This window comes from Falco biarmicus, chromosome 8 (assembly GCF_023638135.1).
Source record: "Falco biarmicus isolate bFalBia1 chromosome 8, bFalBia1.pri, whole genome shotgun sequence".
In the NCBI taxonomy this organism is placed as follows: domain Eukaryota; kingdom Metazoa; phylum Chordata; class Aves; order Falconiformes; family Falconidae; genus Falco; species Falco biarmicus.
Window position 1 is genome coordinate 25479248 of NC_079295.1, and position 21299 is coordinate 25500546.

General features: G+C 39.1%; 1 protein-coding gene across 3 annotated transcripts in view; it reads right to left on the bottom strand.

Annotated features, from left to right (window-relative positions):
- TANK (TRAF family member associated NFKB activator) overlaps positions 1–9328 on the bottom strand; it is a 29901-nt gene extending 20573 nt beyond the window's left edge. The window contains exons 1-5 of one of the 3 annotated variants that reach the window (XM_056349307.1): positions 9092–9324; positions 8381–8508; positions 4376–4522; positions 1063–1171; positions 105–217 (exon numbers count right to left, since the gene is read on the bottom strand). In XM_056349307.1, the coding sequence (XP_056205282.1) occupies positions 105–217; positions 1063–1171; positions 4376–4474 (321 nt within the window). In that variant the 5' untranslated portion in view covers positions 4475–4522; positions 8381–8508; positions 9092–9324. Of the gene's footprint in view, positions 1–104; positions 218–1062; positions 1172–4375; positions 4523–4682; positions 4769–8380; positions 8509–9091 lie in introns of those variants that run through there. The other 2 variants (XM_056349309.1, XM_056349310.1) reach the window with 2 other exon arrangements.
- Positions 9329–21299: the final 11971 nt, after the last annotated feature.

Consider the following 21299-nt stretch of genomic DNA (forward strand, 5'->3'; position numbering starts at 1 on the left):
AATTCAAAGGCACCAGTAAAAATCTCACTTATCTCTTTAGGTTCTCATAATATAATCACAACACAAATGTGATCTTACGTTAAACATACTGCAGACAATCATACCTTTAAGATTTTTTCCTTTTGCTTTGCTATGTTCAGTTTTTCAGAGAGCTGGCTGAAAGATAAATTGGAGGTTTCAATGTCTTCACGCATCAGAATGTATGGATGTGCATTGCCTCGAAAAACAAAAAAAATAAGCTGATTGTCACTGCATTTTTCCTCAGCTAACTTCTAAGTACAAGCAAAATTAAAAGAAGCTAGGCTTACATTGACTTTTTCATTTTACTTGAGCAAGCCTTCATATTAAACAAGCAAAAGAAGCCCAATTTTGAGCTTAGAGACAATGCAAGACTAAACCAGCGATAAAGAATGTACATGTACTCTTAAAAATAAAAGCCAACCACTTTGCTAGTATTTATGAAAACCAGGAGTGTTAGGCTAGTGTGAATAAATATTTAATGAGCATGGCAGATTAACACATGGTTACTTTGACTCTTTTCTCTTATTTGTGCAATACAGTCAAACAGTGGAAAATTATCCATCAATGACTATTTCATTTGAAAGAGAATTACCTGCTTATAAAGCATTGTTATCCAGTAAGATCAGCATCACAAGACTCATCTAACATAAAAGACATATAACCATAGCACTCACATCTAGAACAACCTGAGCTAAATTTATTAACAGATAATTGTAAAATTAAGATGTAACAATTTTGGTTTTAATTCTAGTGAATGACTTGAACCCATATTTTCATAACTTTTATTGGCTTCAGTGTAAGCAGGCTCTACCTCTAAAGAAAATCTCACCATTTCTTAAACAGGATAAAGAGAGACCTCAGATGTGTTGCATTTTATAAATAAATTTTGAAACGGCACATTTGTGTTAAATCTCATGTTCACAGAAAAGTATGATACTGCTTTGAGAGATGTATATTGTAAAAACTGAAGCAACGAAGTCAGAAGTACTCATCAATGCAACACAGCATGAGAAGAAATAATGTGCAAACTGCAGTACATACCTCTATTAGCATTCAGAGCGGCTAACTGCGATTTCAGTTTTGCAATAATGCTGTTTTGAAGCTCTATCTTTTCCTGCTGTTCATGTATTTGCTGCATGTAGTTTTCCGTCTGCAAATATAATTTAATTAGCATTAATCTTATTCTGTTTTGACTAGGGGTCTCCTATTTGGCATGTAAAAAGCAGCTCTGATTTTTAAAGATAATTGTAGTTGTGGGCCTCTGCATGAAATTCCAACTACAGTTGCCTTTGGCAAGTCCTTATTTTTGAGACTGCACTGATTAGAAAAGGTATTATAGGAAATAGATCCTGATTTTCTGTACCTGTTTTAACTGTGACAGTTGTAAAGGATAAGATAACTTTTAAGTTAGGATTCTTCATTCATAACCATAGAATACATCAGGTTTAAAATTAGAATTTTAGTATTTTTTAGAATGCTGGTCAGTTACTTTATCTATGGAAAGATAAACTTTTCTTCCCTCATATTTTCTAACAAATAAATTATAAAAAAATAGGTTTTCAAAGAGATTTTTAATTGGAAAACCATGACATCGCCTATTCCATACAACAGGTATTTTGCAAGTAACTTTGCCTATGAACAGAGTTTTATCTGCTCCTTTGAATGTTGTAGGCTTGTTCTGCCTAACCTAGAAAACAGCAGGGCAAAGCAAGCAAGCGGCCCCATTCTTCACCTAGCTGTACTCAATCTCATGCTACAAACAGGCCACACAGAGCCTAGTAAGACTGCTGACATTTAACCAAAGTGCGTAAATATTGTTAGAAAGCCAGTTAATTAAACAAATGGTCAGGTGGCAGGAAGATACTAATATTAAAAACCTATTATTTCATCAGCACATGCCTAATGTTGCAGTTACAGCAGTGCTAAAAACAAGCAAGAAAACTTGTGAAGTCCCAGCAAGGAAACTTACAGGAATGCACTGAATTTTTCTGAAATAAAGAATATGTCTATTACTGAACAGGTCATGAGCTGGGACAAGACTAGGCATTGCTTTTATGTTTATTCATAGTTTATCCATACTGCTATCTAATTCTCAAATCTCAGTCACATTTAAATTCCACACACCCCTACTGTCCAATGTGTTTGTCTGTAAAGCAGGCAGGGAAAAAAAAATCTACAAGCAAAATTTATTTTAAAAGGCCAGGTAGTAGTTGTACTATGAGAGTTTATTAAAAAAAAAAAGTGATCAAAGAGCAGTACACTCCAGCAGCTATAAGAGACCTCATGAAGCAGAAAAATCACTGAGAACCAAATTGAAAATGTACAACAGCAATGTCTTGTCAACACTTCTGTACAGAGCACAGACATGACAGCTAAAACAGACAGAAGAGAAGATGCTTTTGACAGCCAGTGTGCACAAATTATTCCTTGAGTCAGATGGCAGCAACAAGTTACCAACTAGAAGATCTGCATGACAACCAACCATCCATCTGTATCAAACACCATCTGGCCGAGATGACTCTGGCTTCTGTGTGCTTGACATGGCTCCCAGCTCTAGAGACTGGCAAAACAAGTGGCCTGTCGGTAACTTAAGTAGTAAACTGTTAACAACAGAATGGTGGACAATCCAACAGTGTGTGAAGGCCACACAATGAACAGAAGAAGCTACCAGAGTAAAGCATGTACAAAGATAATTAAAACCCCAGGAGTTTGGTGCAAAAAACCTGAATAACACCACAAACAAAAACCACCCAACTAATTATAGTATCAACTCTTCTTGAAAAAATACTTTTGTTCTCTTTTGACGTCATGAAATCCAACTACTGGAAGTTTGATTAGGACAAAGAACTGAACTGGTAGTAATCCTTTATAAAAGGCTTTTGATTTTAATTTCTGAACCAGAGGCAATGTAGAGAAATCTTGCAAGCATTTAATTCAGTTAACACTAATGATTTCAAACACTTCTCTGGTTTTTCTTCCACAGACTTTAGAAGGGCTATCTGACCTTGTACTTGATGTCTTGTTTCTTGGGCAGAGGTTTCTTTCATGTACTGTTACATGACTCAGGAGTATTAACTTGACGGGCTTTCCTTCAAATAATTAATTGCTCATCCTAAGAGAAAAAATTTAAGCAATTCCCAAACATTCTAAAATGTGTTACCTTTTGTTAAGTCAGCTGCAATTTCAGCACAAAATGCGCTGACATGCTAGTGGCGCTTGCTAAGTACAGGAAATGCTACACGTGCACCAGCACTGCTGCAACAGACTATGAATGGAGACAGACTGCACAGTGGATGATTGCACCCATGACTGACTTGATACCTCTTCCATAGCACCTTAGCTAATTTATTTTGCCACACAAGGGGATGGTAAGATTGTGCCCACATATCAGAATATTCTCTAGTAGACCTTTCACTGCTTCCAATTCTACTGCTGCGCCCATAATGTGACACCGAGTATGGTTCATCTGCCTCTGAACAAACTCCTAGCCTACCAGTTCTATGGAAGTATCAGAAAGTCCTGTAGAATCAAAAACATTCAAGCCTTCCTATACCAGAGGTCTGTTACATTGCTGTGCAGAATATGCACAATAAAATTAGTATGACAAAGCCCAAAACTGATAGCTTTGCAATATGCTGGCATACATGATGGGAAGTTCTAGAAGAGTTTTGTCTGATGTATTCTACAACAGACTAAGTAAAAATTCAAAGGTGCTCCTTACTGCTCAGAATGCCTCCAGAATCTTTGTTACTTCATAATTAAAGAATTGTACAGATGATTATTTTTTAAAAATCAATACTTATTCTAATAATTTCAAGGTAAGTTTGCTGTAAGATTTTCAACATAGAAACTCTGTTGTCCTTGCACAGTGCTTAAGATATTAGAGTCTTTAACCTTTACATCAAGTAAACTAGTAATTCATATGGCATATCTTCCTATTAACACAAAAATTACTTAATTGAAGCCACTTACATTAATAATTTAAGAAGTAATTTTTCAATAAAGCAAATTAAATTTCAAGAAGAACTTGAAAAAGTACTTAAATCTAGGTGAATTTTATATACATCTTTGCTGTTTACATTAAAAGACTTCTTTAATCCTCCAAAACAGACAACACTTTTCTCACCTTTAAAACTACAAAGAAATTGAAGGTTGAAAACCTGAAACCCACCTACTACATTCCTAATGAGTTACTCTGTAATGTACTGGCCTGGTTTCATAATGGCCATTTCCAGCTTTAACAGATGCACTAAAGTGCGCACAGCTAAAGTGAAACTGAAATCTACACGTACCACAACCCTCCACCTAAAGGATGGCTTTAAAGACACAGTTCAGAACCCAACCCAACACATACTTTTTGCTGTAGTTCTTTCACAGCATGGTCCCTATCCATGCACGCTTGTCGATAGGCTTCATAAGCTTTGTTAAGCTGCTCTCCAATGTTTTTGTCCATAATTCCCAATGCTGTTTCATCACTGAAAAGATGGTCAAGTTAACAGACCTGAAAAGTAATCAGAAGGAAAAGGGAAGAATGCTAAGAAACAGAAGTACGTAACAAAAACATATATAACATGACTTGTATTGATATCAAATACAAGTAAAAGGTACAGTTATGTTTGAGCATTAACTCACACAATAGTTTGAACTATAGTTCTGCTCACCTCAATATTTAATTTTATGTCCAGGGACAGGTTTAAACAAAAGCCAAATAAAAGCAGGTTAACTCCAAATCAAATTCTGGATATGCAGAATGTGTAAAAGTTCGTGTAATTACAGAGCTTGAGGACTGAGACTTAAAATTGGTGCAGATCACCAGTTACCTGATTTTATGACATTTCCAACAGTTTAATGGTTACTGAATTGTGAAATAACAGGTAACATTAGCAAACAAACCAAAAGAAAACAGAGCTTTCGGCATTAAGCAATAAAGAGATAAACAATCAGTAATATAAGGTCACATAAACCTATCCTATTCTAGGCCATATTTGAAAATGGCAACATAAGCAACACTACAAGGTAAATCAAAACATTTTTATCTAAAAAATCAGTAATATCAGCTAGGAAGAATTAGCAAGACTCAGACCTTTTCACACAATACTATCAAATTTTTACAATCTGTGAACACTTTCAGTGACAATTCCTGAAACTACAGCTCATGAACTTTGACATGCAAGACTACAACACTATCAAATGTCACAGACTTCAATTTCAACACAGAGCGAACTTTGCAAACACAGGTCCTTTGCTTCTATAGTAATATGTTACATGAATTTTAAGACTAAAATTTATTGTAATGTAAGCACAGTAGAGGACAGGTCAGTGAAGTCTCAAAAACCCCCGAACCCCAACGTACCAGCATTAAGGAAAAAAAAAAAAATATCAATAATTCACATCTCTCCTGATGGTTAGTTCACAGTACACAGTACGGACAGCCACTATCATCTCTCACTATCTTTTGGGATTACGCATAAACCACAGATACTATTAAGGAAAGTGGTGCAGTCAGAACAGGACAAGCCAAGCAAGAAGGGTAGGAGGATAACTTTTCTTGAACTCTGGTCAAAATTCTAAGGATTGCACCTTGAAGCTTTTATTCATGTTTTCTTGCTCTTAAATATCTTCCATATCATAGAGCTTGAATACAGAAATGTGGTTTGACTTTCGTAGAAGGTGCAACAGACTACTGTATGGATGTTGCACCTCTTTTGTCCCGCAAATTTTATTTTAATGATATGTGCATATTGCAAAAGCAATTGTATCTCAACTTCGGGATGGCTGTACTTTAATGGCGGCAAAGTGAATTCTTCAACAGCTTGGAATCATTTAGAGATCCTTTGATGTAACAAGTATTACTGAAATCCAAGTTTAGAAGTTTTGTGTAAAACACCTACACTGTTTCATTGGAAAGCTGTTTTTATTTTGTTTTGTTTGTTTTCCTAAACACCAGTTCAGTGGTTTATAATCTCAGGTCCATGCATACGGTCTCAAAGCACTGTTAGTAACACAGGCTACTTAATTCACCCCTTTCCTCCCCCAAAGAGTAACCTTCCACTAACTGGAATATCCATTCTAATACCTGGGCCACATCTTTAAACAAATGGGTAGGCTTTTCTTTCAGTTTCAAATGAAGGACTGTTTTATGTAGTTCAAGGAATAAAATCAGCTGACTGCAGGAGCTCCTATTAAACTGCACAAGAGTATTGCTATGGCTGAAAGTGATTGAAAGTGTGCTCTCACATTCTTTATAAACCTGCAGAGTTTGCACCTACTTTGATTTTGTACTTTTAATTCTCCAGAGACACTTGTAACAATATACCTAGTAAATGGCAATGTCCTGTAAATATAAAAGGTTAACTTCAAAAAATGAGTGCAGTGGGATTTAAAAGAGGATGTTCAGCTTCTAATAGAGGGAATGGGGTTCAGCTCCATATGACTCACATTTCATAGCAAATGAAGGCATTAATTTCATTCACTCAAATTCAAATCTTGTTTTGAAAAACAGTATTTAAAATTTATACCCAGCTTCCAGCCTTTTACTTACTGATTGATTGAGACTGGGAGTATTAACAAAGAGTTCTGCTCTTATCTGGACTGCCAGTACCAAAAATAATTGATCCAACAAGCAGAACTGTAGCACTGTACCTGATTTTCTACTTGGTAGGGAAAAACAAGTAGAATGGTAACTAATTTGCTGGTAGGTCCCTAAAGTCCAGATTCCATGTAACAAGAAATGGGCAATAAAAGTCATTACTAGTGACACTTTAAGATGGAACTGCAACTAGAAGAGTTGGTCGTATATTCCCCCATATCCTAGACACTAATTTCTTCTTCTACCTCACCCTTCCCCTTCTTCCAGTGCAACCAGCCTTACTGTAAACTGTACGAGTAAACAAATGCAGCTTAAAACTACATGCTAAAGGTATTTTTGCTGCATTACTTTTAATGCAGATCAGCTTCACAGACCACTTCAAATGGCATGATAACACAGGGAAGCCAGCACCGGAGCAGAAACCATCAGCAAAAGGCGGAGAGAACTCCTGTGTTCCATGGCAGCGTTGGCCTTGGAATTGTAACATGGAGTCGGGTTATGTAACGGTGACGCAAGTCTGCACTGCCACGGAAAAGGATGCTCCTGCCTCCCCCCATCTCTGGCCATATATTTTTTCCACGTACTTGTACTGGTATTAGCATTTGTATGCTACACAGTTGAGTATGCCAAAGTAGCTCCCTACTTCCTCAAAAAAGCAACAAACCCCCTAAAAAAACCAACCCCCAAATTAAAACTGGAGCTAGCTCCCTGCGAGGCTGCTGGAGCCCTACTACCAACACAAGGAGGCAGTGGGAACATGAGACTAGCCGTGGGCAGGACTGCAGCAGTCTAGATTTAGATTGGATTAAACTACTCTGTAGTCACACCCAGAACTGCCTGCTGCTGGAATAAATAACTCTTCTTATGTTATCTCATATCCAGAACTCCTTGTAGTTAGAAAAACTGGCTTCTTTTCCTGCTTCTCCTCCATAGGCATCAATATTTATCAGGGAATTTGACAACTGTTCCTTGTCATTTACTCTCCTCCTTATATCCAGTTAGGAGGAAAAAAGCCAATCCCCTAACAACTCCAAAATAAAAACCCCAACCCCCGAAACAAATATGCCCACTATTTTAATCAGGCTTAGCTATGCTGCATCCCATACAGCAGCTGGAACATATTCAGCCCAAGTTTGACAACCCTGATCTTTAGCAAACTGACACTCTAGATATTCTTCAGATCCTAAAGACTTTCAAAATTATTAACAGCAATATGTAGTCAGAACATATGCAGCAATAAAACCCGCTGCGTTTATGCTAACAGGGACAGAAATAGAGAAAGAGATTAGCTCCACAGTTTGTCTGATGGGGGGGTGTGGGGTGTGTGTCCTGCAAATATGAGTACCTGTGAGCGCTGTGTTGCCAGAGCTCAGGCAATGAGAACTAGAATTTCATCTTTGAGTAAACACTTGGAACAGTGGAAAACAACTGGGTATAGCAAATGTAAGACAAACTTTTTAGTAAATAAACTCAATGAAACCCGCAGATGCTCTTAAAATACTTGCTTCAAATGAGAAACATTTTGCTGATGGGGGGGGGGGGGGCGGGAAGCAGCAGTAATACCAATTTCTGAGTCAAGTGCCAAAAAAGCCCCAACATAAAGATGAGCAACATACTGCTTCATACATCCTGAAATCCCAGCTCCACAGATCACTACAGAGGCACATTTTCAGCTTTCATAGTGCCTCAGAAACACCTTAAATTTTGAAAAAAACAAGGTTTTAGCTAATCATGTGTATACACACATTCATTCATACTACACATGCCTACCTCTCACAGGTTCATATAACACAGATGCCATCCAGAAGCAAGCACTTCTCTACATTCTACTTTCAAAACAATTTCTTCAGTGGAAATATTTTGTAAATTACACTGCCATCATCTCGGGAACTGGAAACCTGTTGAGGTAATCTTTTCTGAGACTGAGCGCTCACTGCACTTGTGTGGGTTTGTGTTTTGTTCTTTTTTGTCTAACGGACAAAATTCCTGCTTTGCCCGGCTGCGGGAAGAGCCGGAAACCCAGCAGGAGCCCGACGGCAGAGCAGGGCCGCTCGGGGCGCAGCTAGCCCCCGCGCTCCGGCACCGGGAGGGGATTACCGGGATTACCGGCCAGCGGGGTTCCACGCCCCCCCCCCCGCCCCCCGCCCCTGCGGGTCCCCTCCTCCCGCTCCGCCGCTGGCCGCCGGCGATCGCCACCCGCGAGCGAGCTCCCCCCGCGGCCCGCCCGCAGCGGCGGGGGTGCGTCACCGCCCGGCCCTTCCGCGGGCACCGGGCGCGCCTCCTGCCCCGCTCCCGCAGCCGGGCCAGCGGCGCCGGGAGGGGGGCCGGCGTCCCCCGGAGCGGATGGCGGAAGCGCGGCAGGGCCGAGGGCAGGGGCGGGCGGGGAGCCCACCGCCAGGCGCCAGGGCCGGCACCCAGCCCCCGGGCCCGGCGCCCGCCGCGCAGGGGAGGGGAGCGGGGTTCAAAGCGGCTCAGACTTACGAGCGCCTCACGCAGCCCGCGGCCGCTCCCGGCACAGGGCGCTCGCTGCTGCCTGAGCGCCGCAACCCAGGAACCAGAACCGACTTCCTGCGGCGCCTCTCCCCGCCCCGTGACGGGGCGCCGTGCCGCCGGCCGGGCCGGGCCGGGCCGGGGCGGGGGCAGCGCCGGGCTGGCTGCCGGGCACGGTGCCGGCTGCCGGGCACGGTGCCTGCCCCACCGCACGGAGCTGGCCGCCCCCGCGCCGGGCGGGTCTTTTCGGCGCTCTCCGTCCGCCTGGCGATGCCTGGTCTGCCTGGCCGCGGGCGGGCACCCCTCAAGCGGGGTCCCTGCGGCTGGTGGCTTCCGCGGGTCCCTTCCTGTCAGTGTTTCCGTGATTCGGCGTGATTTGTAAATACCAGGACTTGTATGTGTAACGTAATTATACTTTTCACGGCCAGACATTCTGTCTAAAGGGTCTCTTACTTCTGTAGGTTACCAAGGTGGCAATTTCCCCCCCACGCTTAATTCGTGCAGGCAATGAATTTTATGGGTAAGAATATAATGGAAACGCAGTTTTAGTTTAGCTGCTGCTACAAGCCCTTGTCTCTTTAGGTCACACGTACAAGTACGGCTATTTTCCTGAGGGTGTGTGGGAGGGTGGGAGAAAACGAGGTGTTCCTGACATCCATGCACAGGGCACAGCCACAGAGCTAGCAGCAGAGTAGCGTTACAGGTGTTGAACCAGCCTCGGCCGTCTCTGAACCCCCGTGAACACAGCCAGGCTGTGGTGGTCCTTCTGCTAGAGCAGAACCTTTCCCTTTGCACGCTCACAGATCCGAACCTGCATTTCCACTACAGCTGCCTTACCTACCCTGGGTGTGTGCACTCGGCAGCCCAGCACTGAGCTCCAACTTAGCCACAGCAAGAGTAGCCAGGTGTTGTTCTTTGTACTCTTTTGAATTTACCTTTCCTGCTAAGTCTGGAATCTGTTGTGGCCTGTACTAAGACTAAAGAAACTTACAGGTAGGTCGTTTAACGAGCCAATTAACATCCTGCCTGGTTAGCCACTTTAAAGAACTTCAGGTGAGGTTCTAATGAACTACTAAGGTTCAGAGAGGGTTTGCTTTGTTAACATTTTTCCAAGAAAGGGGCGTTGAATTTCCTCTTTCAGAGACAGAGTACTTGAGAAATCCAAGTTAAGGTTTCACTCAACCAGGCCTTTAAAAAACCCCCCAAAACAAGCTAACAAAAAACCCCCAGAAGGCAAAAAGAGGCTATTTTTTTTTTATTTTCTACGTTTTTAATTTTTATTCAGTATTGCCAGTAGTTCTGCATTTAAAATGGTAATGGTTATCTCGGTAATAAAAATAAAACCTGCAATTCTTAAATTCAGATTAATGTATGTAAAAATAAATTAACTGATGCTATATTTGAGAAAGGATACTATGCAGAAAAGTACAAATAGGTGTTATTGTATTAACTAAGATTATGGCTACCTGGATTTGAATACAGCTGTAACATATAGACCGTTGTCGTGGTTTAGCCCCAGCCAGCAAGTGGGTACCACACAGCCACTCACTCGCCCCCTGCCCCCAACTCCACGGTGGGATGAGGAGGAGAATCAGAAAAAGGTAAAACCTGTGCACTGTGATAAGAACAACTGAATAATTAAGACAAAGTGAAATATACTACTACTGCTACTACTACTAGTTTTAATGAAAAGGGAGGTAACAATAAGAGAAAGAGAAGTAACACTTAAAAACCCCAACCAAACAAACAAAAAGCCAAGTGGTGCACAATTGCTTACGACCCACTGACTGATGCTCAGCCAGTTCCCCAGCAGCGATCTACCATGCCCCTGCTGCCAGCTCCCCCAGTTTATATACTGAGCATGAAGTCAGACGATACGAAATAGCACTTTGGCCAGTTTGGCTCAGCCGTCCTGGCTGTGTCCCCTCCCAAATTCTCGTGCCCCTTCAGCCTTCTCACTGGCAGGCATGAGAAGCTGAAAAGTCCTTGACTTAGTATAAACACTACTTAGCAACAACTAGAACATCAGTGTATCAACATTATTCTCATGCTAAATCCAAAACACAGCACTGTACTAGCTACTAGGAAGAAAATTAACTCCATCCCAGCCAAAACCAGGACAACCACCTCTGAAACACTATCATTGCATGTTAGTTGTTACGTGAAACAAAAGTTTGTTTATTAAATTCTAGAAATATACGTAATGTAAATGTGCTGTGAAGGTCTCAAACCCACAAAGCAAAACTGACAACCACCTACAAACGTAACTTTTCAGATCACATGTGTTTTTCTCTTAGTACTTTAACCAGTAATATTCTTTCACAATAAAGCACAAGACAAGCTGGTCTTCCCTCTAGTGTTTTTTCTTTACTACATTTCTTCCCCCAAAACAATAAGATGTATGTTACAAGTTTTACAGCAATACATCTTGACATTCTTAGAGACTTCTAACCCTTCGAATAAATTGTTAAATAGAAGAAAATAAAAATACCTGTAAAAATAACATAAAACCTGTATTGCGTATCTAACTTGATCTCTAACTTTGGTCTTTTAGAGTTGTTTCTGCTTTACAGTCAAATGTTTTTTGCCCTTTCTTCCTCATCTTGCTTTCTTTTTCTGTTTTGCTGCTTCCTCCTCTTCAGTCTCTGTATTTCCTTCCCTACAGCTATTCCAGTAACGACTTTCTGTATTTCCATCCCACATCAATATTTCACATTTTCATGTAATTGTTAAGGCAGAATTGCTTTCCTGTATGTACTCTTCACAAGATAACTGGGAAGAACAAATGTGTATCAGTATAGTTAAAAATGAATTAAGATTTTAGGAATCTACTAATCTTAAAACCAGTTGCAAACCACTTATATAGAATTTGGAAGCAGTGGTGAAGAGGTTCTTGTCTGTATTATTTTATTTCACTTTGTCTTCAAACTCAGAGAGAGTCTTATTTTGACTAATTATACTTAGAAACATTTTTTTGGGGGTGAGGGGGGGAATTAGCAAGGTGATACTTTTTCAGAGTCAAAACTCAGAGGTTTGCTCTGAGTGGATCAAGCAGTCTATTTAAATACCTCACATCATCTGTATGCAGTTTACTGTTTGGCATTACTTCCAAAACGGTATTTTAACAGGAATTTTACTTAGTCTTTGCTGATGTATCGACAGTGCGCTCCTTGGTTAAACTGCGCTGAAGTCTTGAGGGGAACTGATTGCTCTTAACGTAGGCTCGTGGTGCAGCAGTTGCCCAAAGGCTATATTTCAGTAAAGGTTTCAATTTGATTCCTTTGTACAGTTTTAAGCTTATAAATACGAATTGGCTTCCACCAGCTGTCAGAAAGAAGTTACAATGTTCCTTGCAACTCCTTCATGTAGCCGTTCGTTCAGACACTAGGTGGCTCACGTCAGATGGTTAAACCTTTCCAGGACTTTAAACTGTGGTCCCAGGGGAATGCGTGGCGGGGTGCTGGGTGCTGAAAAAACCTGTGCTACTCTGTGGTGTTTCTCTGTTCTTTCAATTGTTTGTTGTTATTTTTTTTTTTTAAATAAAAAGCGTATTTTGCTCTTCACATGACTTTCCTGGCCAGAAGAGGAGAATTGTGCATTAATTTAGGCTGAATGTTGTCATTCCATAGTAAGAAGGAAGGTGAGGTTGAATCTTTTTATTTTTTTTCCAACAGCAAGAGTAGTTAGTTGATGAACCTGTGGAAACCTTAGTATATGCAAAACCAACAGGGTATGTATTTTGCCTAGAGGTTTTAACCGACAAAACCTGGGTTCCAGAAGCTAACTAGGGAATATGTAATCCAAGTGCAGACATACAGACTTGGTGCACTATAAGCAACATAAAAGTAGTGTTAGTACAATTATAAACTTTGTAACTAATCTTGTACTTTTTCTATATATATGAATGTCGAAGTTGATAAGTGTAATTTACTCATTGTCTTTACAAAGTGCAGAAACCAAAGGTTTGGGTTTTCTTTTCTCATCTCTTTAGTAACAGTATAGGCAATTTTTATGTTGCCTGGGAGGAGTGTCGACAGGATTATGAAATGTGGTTCTGTACTTTAGTACTGCTTATGACTAATATTAGGTGGGAACTTCCACTGAGAAATACCCAACCAAAGAACTTCCTTGATTGCAGCTGCAAGCACTCGTTCTGTGAAGCAAAGACTTCAGCGGAATCAGCCTGCAAACCGGCTTTGGATTCAGTGCAGCATTCTTTATTTCCGTAGGTGATGTCAGTGATTTCTGGAGGCTCACTACCCTGGGAAAAGGTTACCTGGTATGAAAAGGGAGCAGTGCATGAACAGGCAACACTGCATGCTTGGTAACAGTTAATATACATAGCAACTATTGTGCCAAATGTAATACATACTTTTTAACCTGTTGTGAAGAAAAAGCCAGCCATGATAATGACACCAATAGAAAGTAGCGACAGCTTTGTAAAACTAATGCTATTCATCTATATAGAGTGTAACCAGTGTTACAGATAGAGAGAATGCAACAAGAAGGAGGGTGAAATACTTCTGAGAGAACAGCCAATCCACTGATTCTTAGTTAAGCTCCAAAGGAACTTAATTGTGCAGACCCTTGAGCTCTGTTTAAGTTTTATCCTTATTGTCTTTCCCCCCTCCCCTCCAAACCATTGTACAGTGAAACTGACTCTGTAGAACAACGTAGGGAAAACGCTTACCTCGGAAATTTCATTTTCTCTAGTATCAGTGCCTTTTTGCCACAAGGACAAGTATTCAGGAGGTTTTGCACATAAGCATTAATTCCTTAGACCTGTCAATATGAAAAAGTGAGATATTTTGATATCAACTACATTACATAGGCCTTCGCCTTCTGTTCCTTTTTAAAATTCAGTAAATCTTGGTAGCTGATTTAGATAGAGCTACATTATATTCAGTATCCAATTTAAGAAAGCATGATTGATATAAAGAACCTTTGCACTATTTGTTGAATGTTTTCTGATCCCAAGCCTTTATTTAGTCTGTCAGTGCAGAGTAAGAGTGGAAGAAGTCAAAGAAGAGATGTATTTGAAATAACACATTTCATTTCTGGGATCTTATGACCTCTTTTCCTCTTCTGCAAAAAAGGGGAGCTATGTAGTGCAGCAAGATCACAGATTCCATGGTATTATTTTTGTTTCTGTAGTCTCATAAAATTCCAAAGTTTGTGGAAAAGGAAGAGACAGGTGTTGATGCAAAGCCATTAAGTTAATGGACCTGTGTTAGAATACCTACGGAACTTCTTGTCAAAACTGTTCAGGATGTGAAAATTTTGGATGTGTTCAAGGGGAGATTGGACAAGTAAATACTTGAGAGATTCACTGAGGGAAACTAAAGAGACAGGCAGCATCAATCTCAGGAAGTTCTCTGACCTGAAAATAGCTGGCAGCTGGGAGAAGACTCTGAGGAAGTATTACATATGCTTGCCCTGTTCTTACTCTTCCCAGGGCGTTGATTTCTAGCCACCACTGAAGAGAAGATGGGTCTGAACCAATGTGGCATATGTTCTTATGTTAATGACTTCATGCTGATACAAATGTGTAGGAATTTCTCTACATTAAACAATTATCTCCTGTAAAAGACAGGATACTGTAGAAGGATAGGGATCATTGCTATTGCAGAAGCTCCAAAAGATCTTGGAGAATCCATTCAGAATTTTTTCATATTATTTTAGAATATCCATTTGAAAGATGAAGCCTTTGAACAGGTTTATTAGATAATCAGTGAATTTCATCTGGTTTCTGAAAAGACACTGTATATAGTTTGATGTGTTAACAGTTAAATTGTGATGACCAGCAGATCAGCTGCCTAATATCATGACTTTCATTGTTAGTAATCATTCTAACTGCACACAAAGCTTAACAGAAGGTATGTCTACGTAAATACACAGCAAGACAACCTTCTTGATTTGTGGATTATAAACAGATCTTGAGAAAAAGGCCTCACAAAAAGTAGCAGTTAGAGATTTTTTCCATTCTTTAGCTGGTGACAGCATCTAACCATCTAATGCAGTTTATTTAGTGCAGGAGTTTTGAACTGGCTCTCCATATATACCAGTTCATGTTGTCCTAGCTAGAAGCTGTACAATGGAATAAACTTTCCAGGTTTCCCCCTAAAGTAAAATTTATAGGAAAAGCTAGTAAAATGCTTTGATTCTGTTTAGTATTTTTAAGAAAAATACAAATCTCCTTTAATTATTTTTACAAGATGATAGAGGAATTGAAAATATATCTATAACTTCTCTGACACATGGAGTTGCTATATTTCAGCATTGTCTGATTGTATGTAATAGTGGAATTTGAAAAGAAACAGTTCTGTTTCTCTGCACAGTGAAAAAATAGTTCGGAATTATTAATCTTTGCAGTCTTTTTCTTGTTGATAGAGTTGTTCCAGCTCGTCACATTAATTTTTAAATTGTTGTATAAATGAAAAGATAGCTTTGTGACTTTTGTGACTTCCACAAAGTGCTTTTCTTGATTCTTACTTAGAGTTATTTTATGAGAGTTTAGTGGGTCTAAACTTCACTAATTAGAGTGTGTAAGACAAAATAAGATGCTCAGATGTGTGTTTCTGTAAATCTTACGATGTGCCATTGCAGAGAAGTTCTGTAACCAAGTAATCTAAAAAGATCTGAGCAGTTATTAAGCAGTCAGGCTGCTCAAGTTTTAACTAAAATTTCTTGATATCTCCATGCACCAAGGATAAATCAGCAGCTTTGCCTGCTGAATTCTATGATAAATCTTTCCCAACTTTAAGCAAAGAAAGCTTGAAGCTATGTGCTGTGTAGTAGCTTACACCATGTTGACACCATGCTTGGCTGAATACAGCCTCCTTGTCTGTAAAGCTAAGTGGACTAAATGATAAACAAAAACGCAGACCAGTTTCTTGCAAACGGTATTTGTTCTTACCATGCTGCACACAGGAATATGTGTAGAAAAAAAAAAAGGGTAGTTCATTGCATGTTCTCAGTTCTAATACAGCAAATACATCACTGGTAATAACTCTGACTTTCTGAAGGAGTTGTCACACTTTAAGATTTGTTCCTGGTGAAGTAGGGAGAGAAACACATGATCAGTGGGTTTGGACCTTTTTGCATAATTAGTGGCAAAACGCGCACGCGCGCGTACACACACACACACACACTCACTTCGTCTGGCACAGCTTCAGTCTTCTTATTCACCAGCTGCTAAGTCATTTTCATATCTGTAGCTGCTTCCTCTGAGTGAAAACACACCTGCTCTTCTAGCATTGTATCCATTTATTGTTGGCTTCCTGGAAGCAGAAGATGTAAGAGGATTTTGGCTTATACCAGAGATCTGAATAAGTGTGAGATAACTCAGAACTGCCACACTCTTGTAAGACTATTATATATTAATTTTTCTGTATTATTACCAATTCCCTTCAGCAGATACACATCAAGGGCCTAGAATTAAATGTTCTAAGTGGCATTTTGCTCACATCATTTTCTGTCTGTATCATTTGGAAATACACCTACTTGACTATGTTTACCCATTGCTATGGTGTTACCAAATACCTGCCAGTGCTCTTAAATTGCACTGTGATCAATTTATTGTGCATTAAATCAGATGGGAGAGTTCTACAAAGAACTGAAAAATTATTCCTTGCAGCAGGAAGTAACAACTGCATTTTAGATCACAAAAGGGAGACCAGGCAAAAATAACATTAAAGAAAGGCAACTTTTAGTATGGGGAACAAACCCAGGAAAGATAAAGTTTTAGATGTCAGGTTAGTTGGGAATGAGAAAATGATGAGAGGCCCTCCTTCCCTGGTTTTCCACTTCATCTTTCCATACATACTTTGAAGTACAGCCAAATTGATAGCTGTCTCTAGAGCCCTCTTTCAGAAGATTTGCTCTATACTATGGCCTGTACCTTGTAGAAGTGATCTTAAATTTCTTCTCCAAATTGTTCACAGGAAATGGGCTGATAAAGTATTGTTCTATCAGTTGTCCAACCCCTGATACATTTGTATCTTCCAACCTGTCTTCTCCTGTTTTGTTGGCAAATAGTGAGTAGCTAAAGACAAGAATCACAAAAGGAATTTAGGGTTACGGTACCAGCAGCTTCATGGAGGCTGTTGCAGCCTCTGGTACGTAATTTCTTTCCCACACAGAGTATGGGGCTTGCTGAAGAGCAATGCTTTAAGTAGAGCTGCTGTCTCTGGGTAATACTCTGTAGTCCTCAATCCTTTCTAGTCATGTCTCTTGGAGATGAAAATTCAATTTTGCATTGACTAATTAGGAAAGATCACAGAGATTATAATTCTCCAGTCTCATGGCTACAACAATCTTTGGGTTCCAGGCTCCATTCTAACAATGTTTGCATGTTTAATGGCACAGTAGGCAGTAGGTCATTTTCACTTTGCTGCTTTTGACAATTGGCTTTACTGACTGATTTTCTATTTTACTGGTGCCTAGAACCAGCCCTCGGAAGATACCATCCTTGCCAAAGGCAGCATCAGCTTTACCTAAACCATTTCTAACATATGTTTGCCTGTTTTGAAGATCTATATTGGTGATAAAGATTTCACAGCCTCCCAAGGGACCTTCTGTTCTTTCTTACAGATTTTTTTTCTAAATCTCTAATTATTCTTCAGTTGAACCACATTTCCCACAAGGTACAATGAACAAACTGGACAATATGCTCCAGCTGAGACTTTCCACCACAGTTTTCAACAAATACATGCTGACTGTTTTATATCCTTAAAACAGGACAAAAACTTAAGCTTTTAAACAAACTTGTTCAATTATTTGCTTCAGTATTTTTCTCAGAATGAAAGTACAGCAGAACAGTATGTAATTCCCTGGTTTCTTCTGTTCTCTCCTCTTAAGAATAAACATGATGTCTGTCCTTTTTCATTCTTTTAGAAGCTCATCTGTTCTCCACAAATTCTCAAAGATAATTGCTAATGGCTCTGAAATGTCTTTATTCTGTTCTCTGTGTATTCTGAGAGGAATTTCTTCAAGCCCAGCTGGTTTGAAAATATTTTATCTAAGTTATCAATTCTAGCCTGTATTTTCTCCCCTTGTCACTGATACTATTGTAGCTAGCTGATTGAGATTGACCCTTCTAGTGAAGAAAGTTAAAAAGGTATCAGCCTTTTCAATACCATCTCTAATCATCCTTCCTCTCCTCTGAGCAGCAGATCTCTCTTTCCTTTGTCTTGGTCTTTCTACAGATGTATTACCAGAATACATCTTTTTTCTGCCTTGCTCTTTGTCACATTTTGTGCCTTAACTTTTCTGATTATGCCATGCATTGTTGCATTATTCTTTTACACTCCTCAATAATTTAACTTAGCACATAGGAAGCAGAAAGTAGAAACTTTAATGAACTTTGGGGAGTTAAAAAAATTCTGACTGTTATTTAGCATGTTGGGATTTTTTAAAATGCATTTCTTATTTTGTCCCTAACTCTGGGGTGGTTTGTGTTATCTCCTCTTTTTCTAAAGGAGATGCAAAATCTCTTAAACACCTTGATTTATTTTTTTCAAGGATCATAATGATGTATGCATACTGGATTTATCTTATCATTATACCTAACATTTTAATTATTTTTATTGTATTATATATAAGAAAATTTTATTAATTTAATAATTATTATACTTAAAATATCTCTATAGATCTAGTCCTGACTGATTTGCCAGAAGTCACACTGTATGTTAGAAATGTCTTGTTCACATCAGTGGCTTCTGATTCCTGCCTGATTTTTGATCTGATTAGAGCAGGATTATTTGGTTGCTATCTTATTTGTGTAGGTTTATTTTATGCTAGCAAATTGCTTTACTTACCAGTCCTCCTTTGCGTGCCCTTCATTGTCCTTGTTTATTTCTACATTGTCTTGGGGGAAAAAAAGCTGAAAGAAAGAAAAAAGTTTCAGTATGTATTTTTCCCATCTGGTTAGTCCAGCACTCTTCTTAATTAGTAAAATGCCATCCTGTCAGATTCTCTCCTGCCAGGAAGTCATTCAGCTACCAAATCACTTCTTCACCTCCATCATGTATTTTAACATTTGAAAACAGCAAAACTGTAAGATATCATATTCTTCCTTACAACAGAAAAAGCAAAATCAACTACAGCAATGCTAATTACGTGTCATTTAGGATTAATTTGAATTTAAACCAGGTCTCATGGGATTTCAAAGCATGTACCCAGGGTGTCATAAAATATGTAACAGCACTTCTTCTCAATTAACATTCATTTCTTTGGGAACAATAAAGCAGCAAAAATAAGCACAACCTGTTCCTTACTCTTTCCCAGCAGTTTATGCTCTGCCCAGACTACTTTCCCTACTCATTATTCCAAAGGCCAGCTTCTTCTTATATCTGGGCAATACCAAACTGGATCAAGTATCACTGTATTCCCTCTTGAGTCTTAAACCTCTTTCTCCATTATAAAGCCACTTAAAGAAAATGTTGTCTATTAAATCATAAGCTTTATATTTAAAAACATCAATTGTGTTGCAAAACCACAACTACTGTGTTTCTTTTCTGTTGTGCCAAATGGAATGCCAGCCATTTTAAGATTACTGTATGGTTTAACAAATTTATTTTTAAGCTTCTTGCAATATCAATACAAATATTTAAATCAGTCAATACCCTCATATAGAGTATAAATAACAGGGTTAATAACTCTAAAATCAAGTGTTCTTTCAAAAAAAAAAAAAAGAGGACAATCAAGGATAAACCTAAACTACATCTGTATTTGGAATATATAAACAGGTTTGAATAGTTTGTAAGGAATTAGGAAAGAGAGGAGAAAAATACAAAGTCACAAACCTTCATGGACAATATTTGTAGAAATTGCTGAGGACAATTTGAATAGGAGATAATTCTGTATAATCATATCATTAAAGAGATTATAGCATTTTTCTACCTTTGTTAATTTTTTGGTAACTGCTATAGAATATATAACAAAGATCTGTTTCTCTTAAATTCTGTAGGAATTTTTGCTTTTACATGGAAGCAATTTGAAAATAAATATTATTTATAATTACACCAGCTGGGTATTTCTCCCAAAATATTTCGGCTGTATTCTGACTCTTCGGTGGTATGGGCTTTTCTACATTTTCTGGTCACCTGGCAGGTGTGTCGAGGTGAGATTTAAATAACATGGAGCAGAAGTAAGAAGGGTGAAACAAACTACCTAGAGAATGTTCTGTGCATAGAAATCGCTTCCCCAGGCAAACATTTTTAGTTGGTGTTGGAGTCCCTGAATCAATGATGGCATTCTTAAACAGGAACTTCTACTTATGTGGAAGTAAGCAAGGAAAGACTAGGTGATTGTGGCTTAGCACTGGGTACTATTGGTTCTATAGATGATGACTGTTCCAAGGTGTGAGAAAGCCATGTAAGCTCATTGTATAGACATATCAGGTTTTAGGTTTTACCAGCAGAGGATGAAAGCAAGTTGAGTAGCCCAGGAGAGGGTGAAAGCAATGATGGTTTTTCTTCCATAGTGTAGCCTGTGGAAGTGTTTTGTGCTAACTGAATGGCACAAATACCCTTTGAGTAAAGGCCATGTCCATAGTGTGCTGCTGGGTTAAAATGTTGTGCAAATCTAATGCAAAAGGTAATGCTGCTTCACCATAATTCTTATTTATGCTTCAACCCCAACTAAAGAAACTGAAGATACCCAGGCATCACTTTAGTAACTGAGCAAATCTTTCTTCTTGCTTCCAGCAATGCAGCCACATAAGGTGTTGGCATTTCAGCCAGCAGGCAGAGACCCTGTGAACATTCCTTGGTTCCCAGAAGCTCTCCCTAGCAGACTTACACTGTTCTCTCAGGCTGGATTCACTCCAAGAAATTATAGCAAAGCCAGTATTTTAGAACATGGTAACAACCTCTTTATTAACCACTGTCTCTTTGAACAACATTTTGCCTCCCTAAGTGGTTGTCAGATTTGTGCCCCAGACATGCATACTTGAGAAATACAGTTTTATTTGGGTATTGAATAATGTAATACATCTCATTAGTAATAAGGTGCTTTTTCTGACAGAACATAAGACTTACTAAATGTGACTGTTGCGTTCATTCAGTGTCTAAACAGGACCTTGCTGCAAATCCCAGTCTACTTGAGCAGACATACAGTGATATGCCATGGGTAATACCTCATTATATCATTAGGAATAATGATAATAAACAGCAATAATGAATCTCTTGGCCTCTTT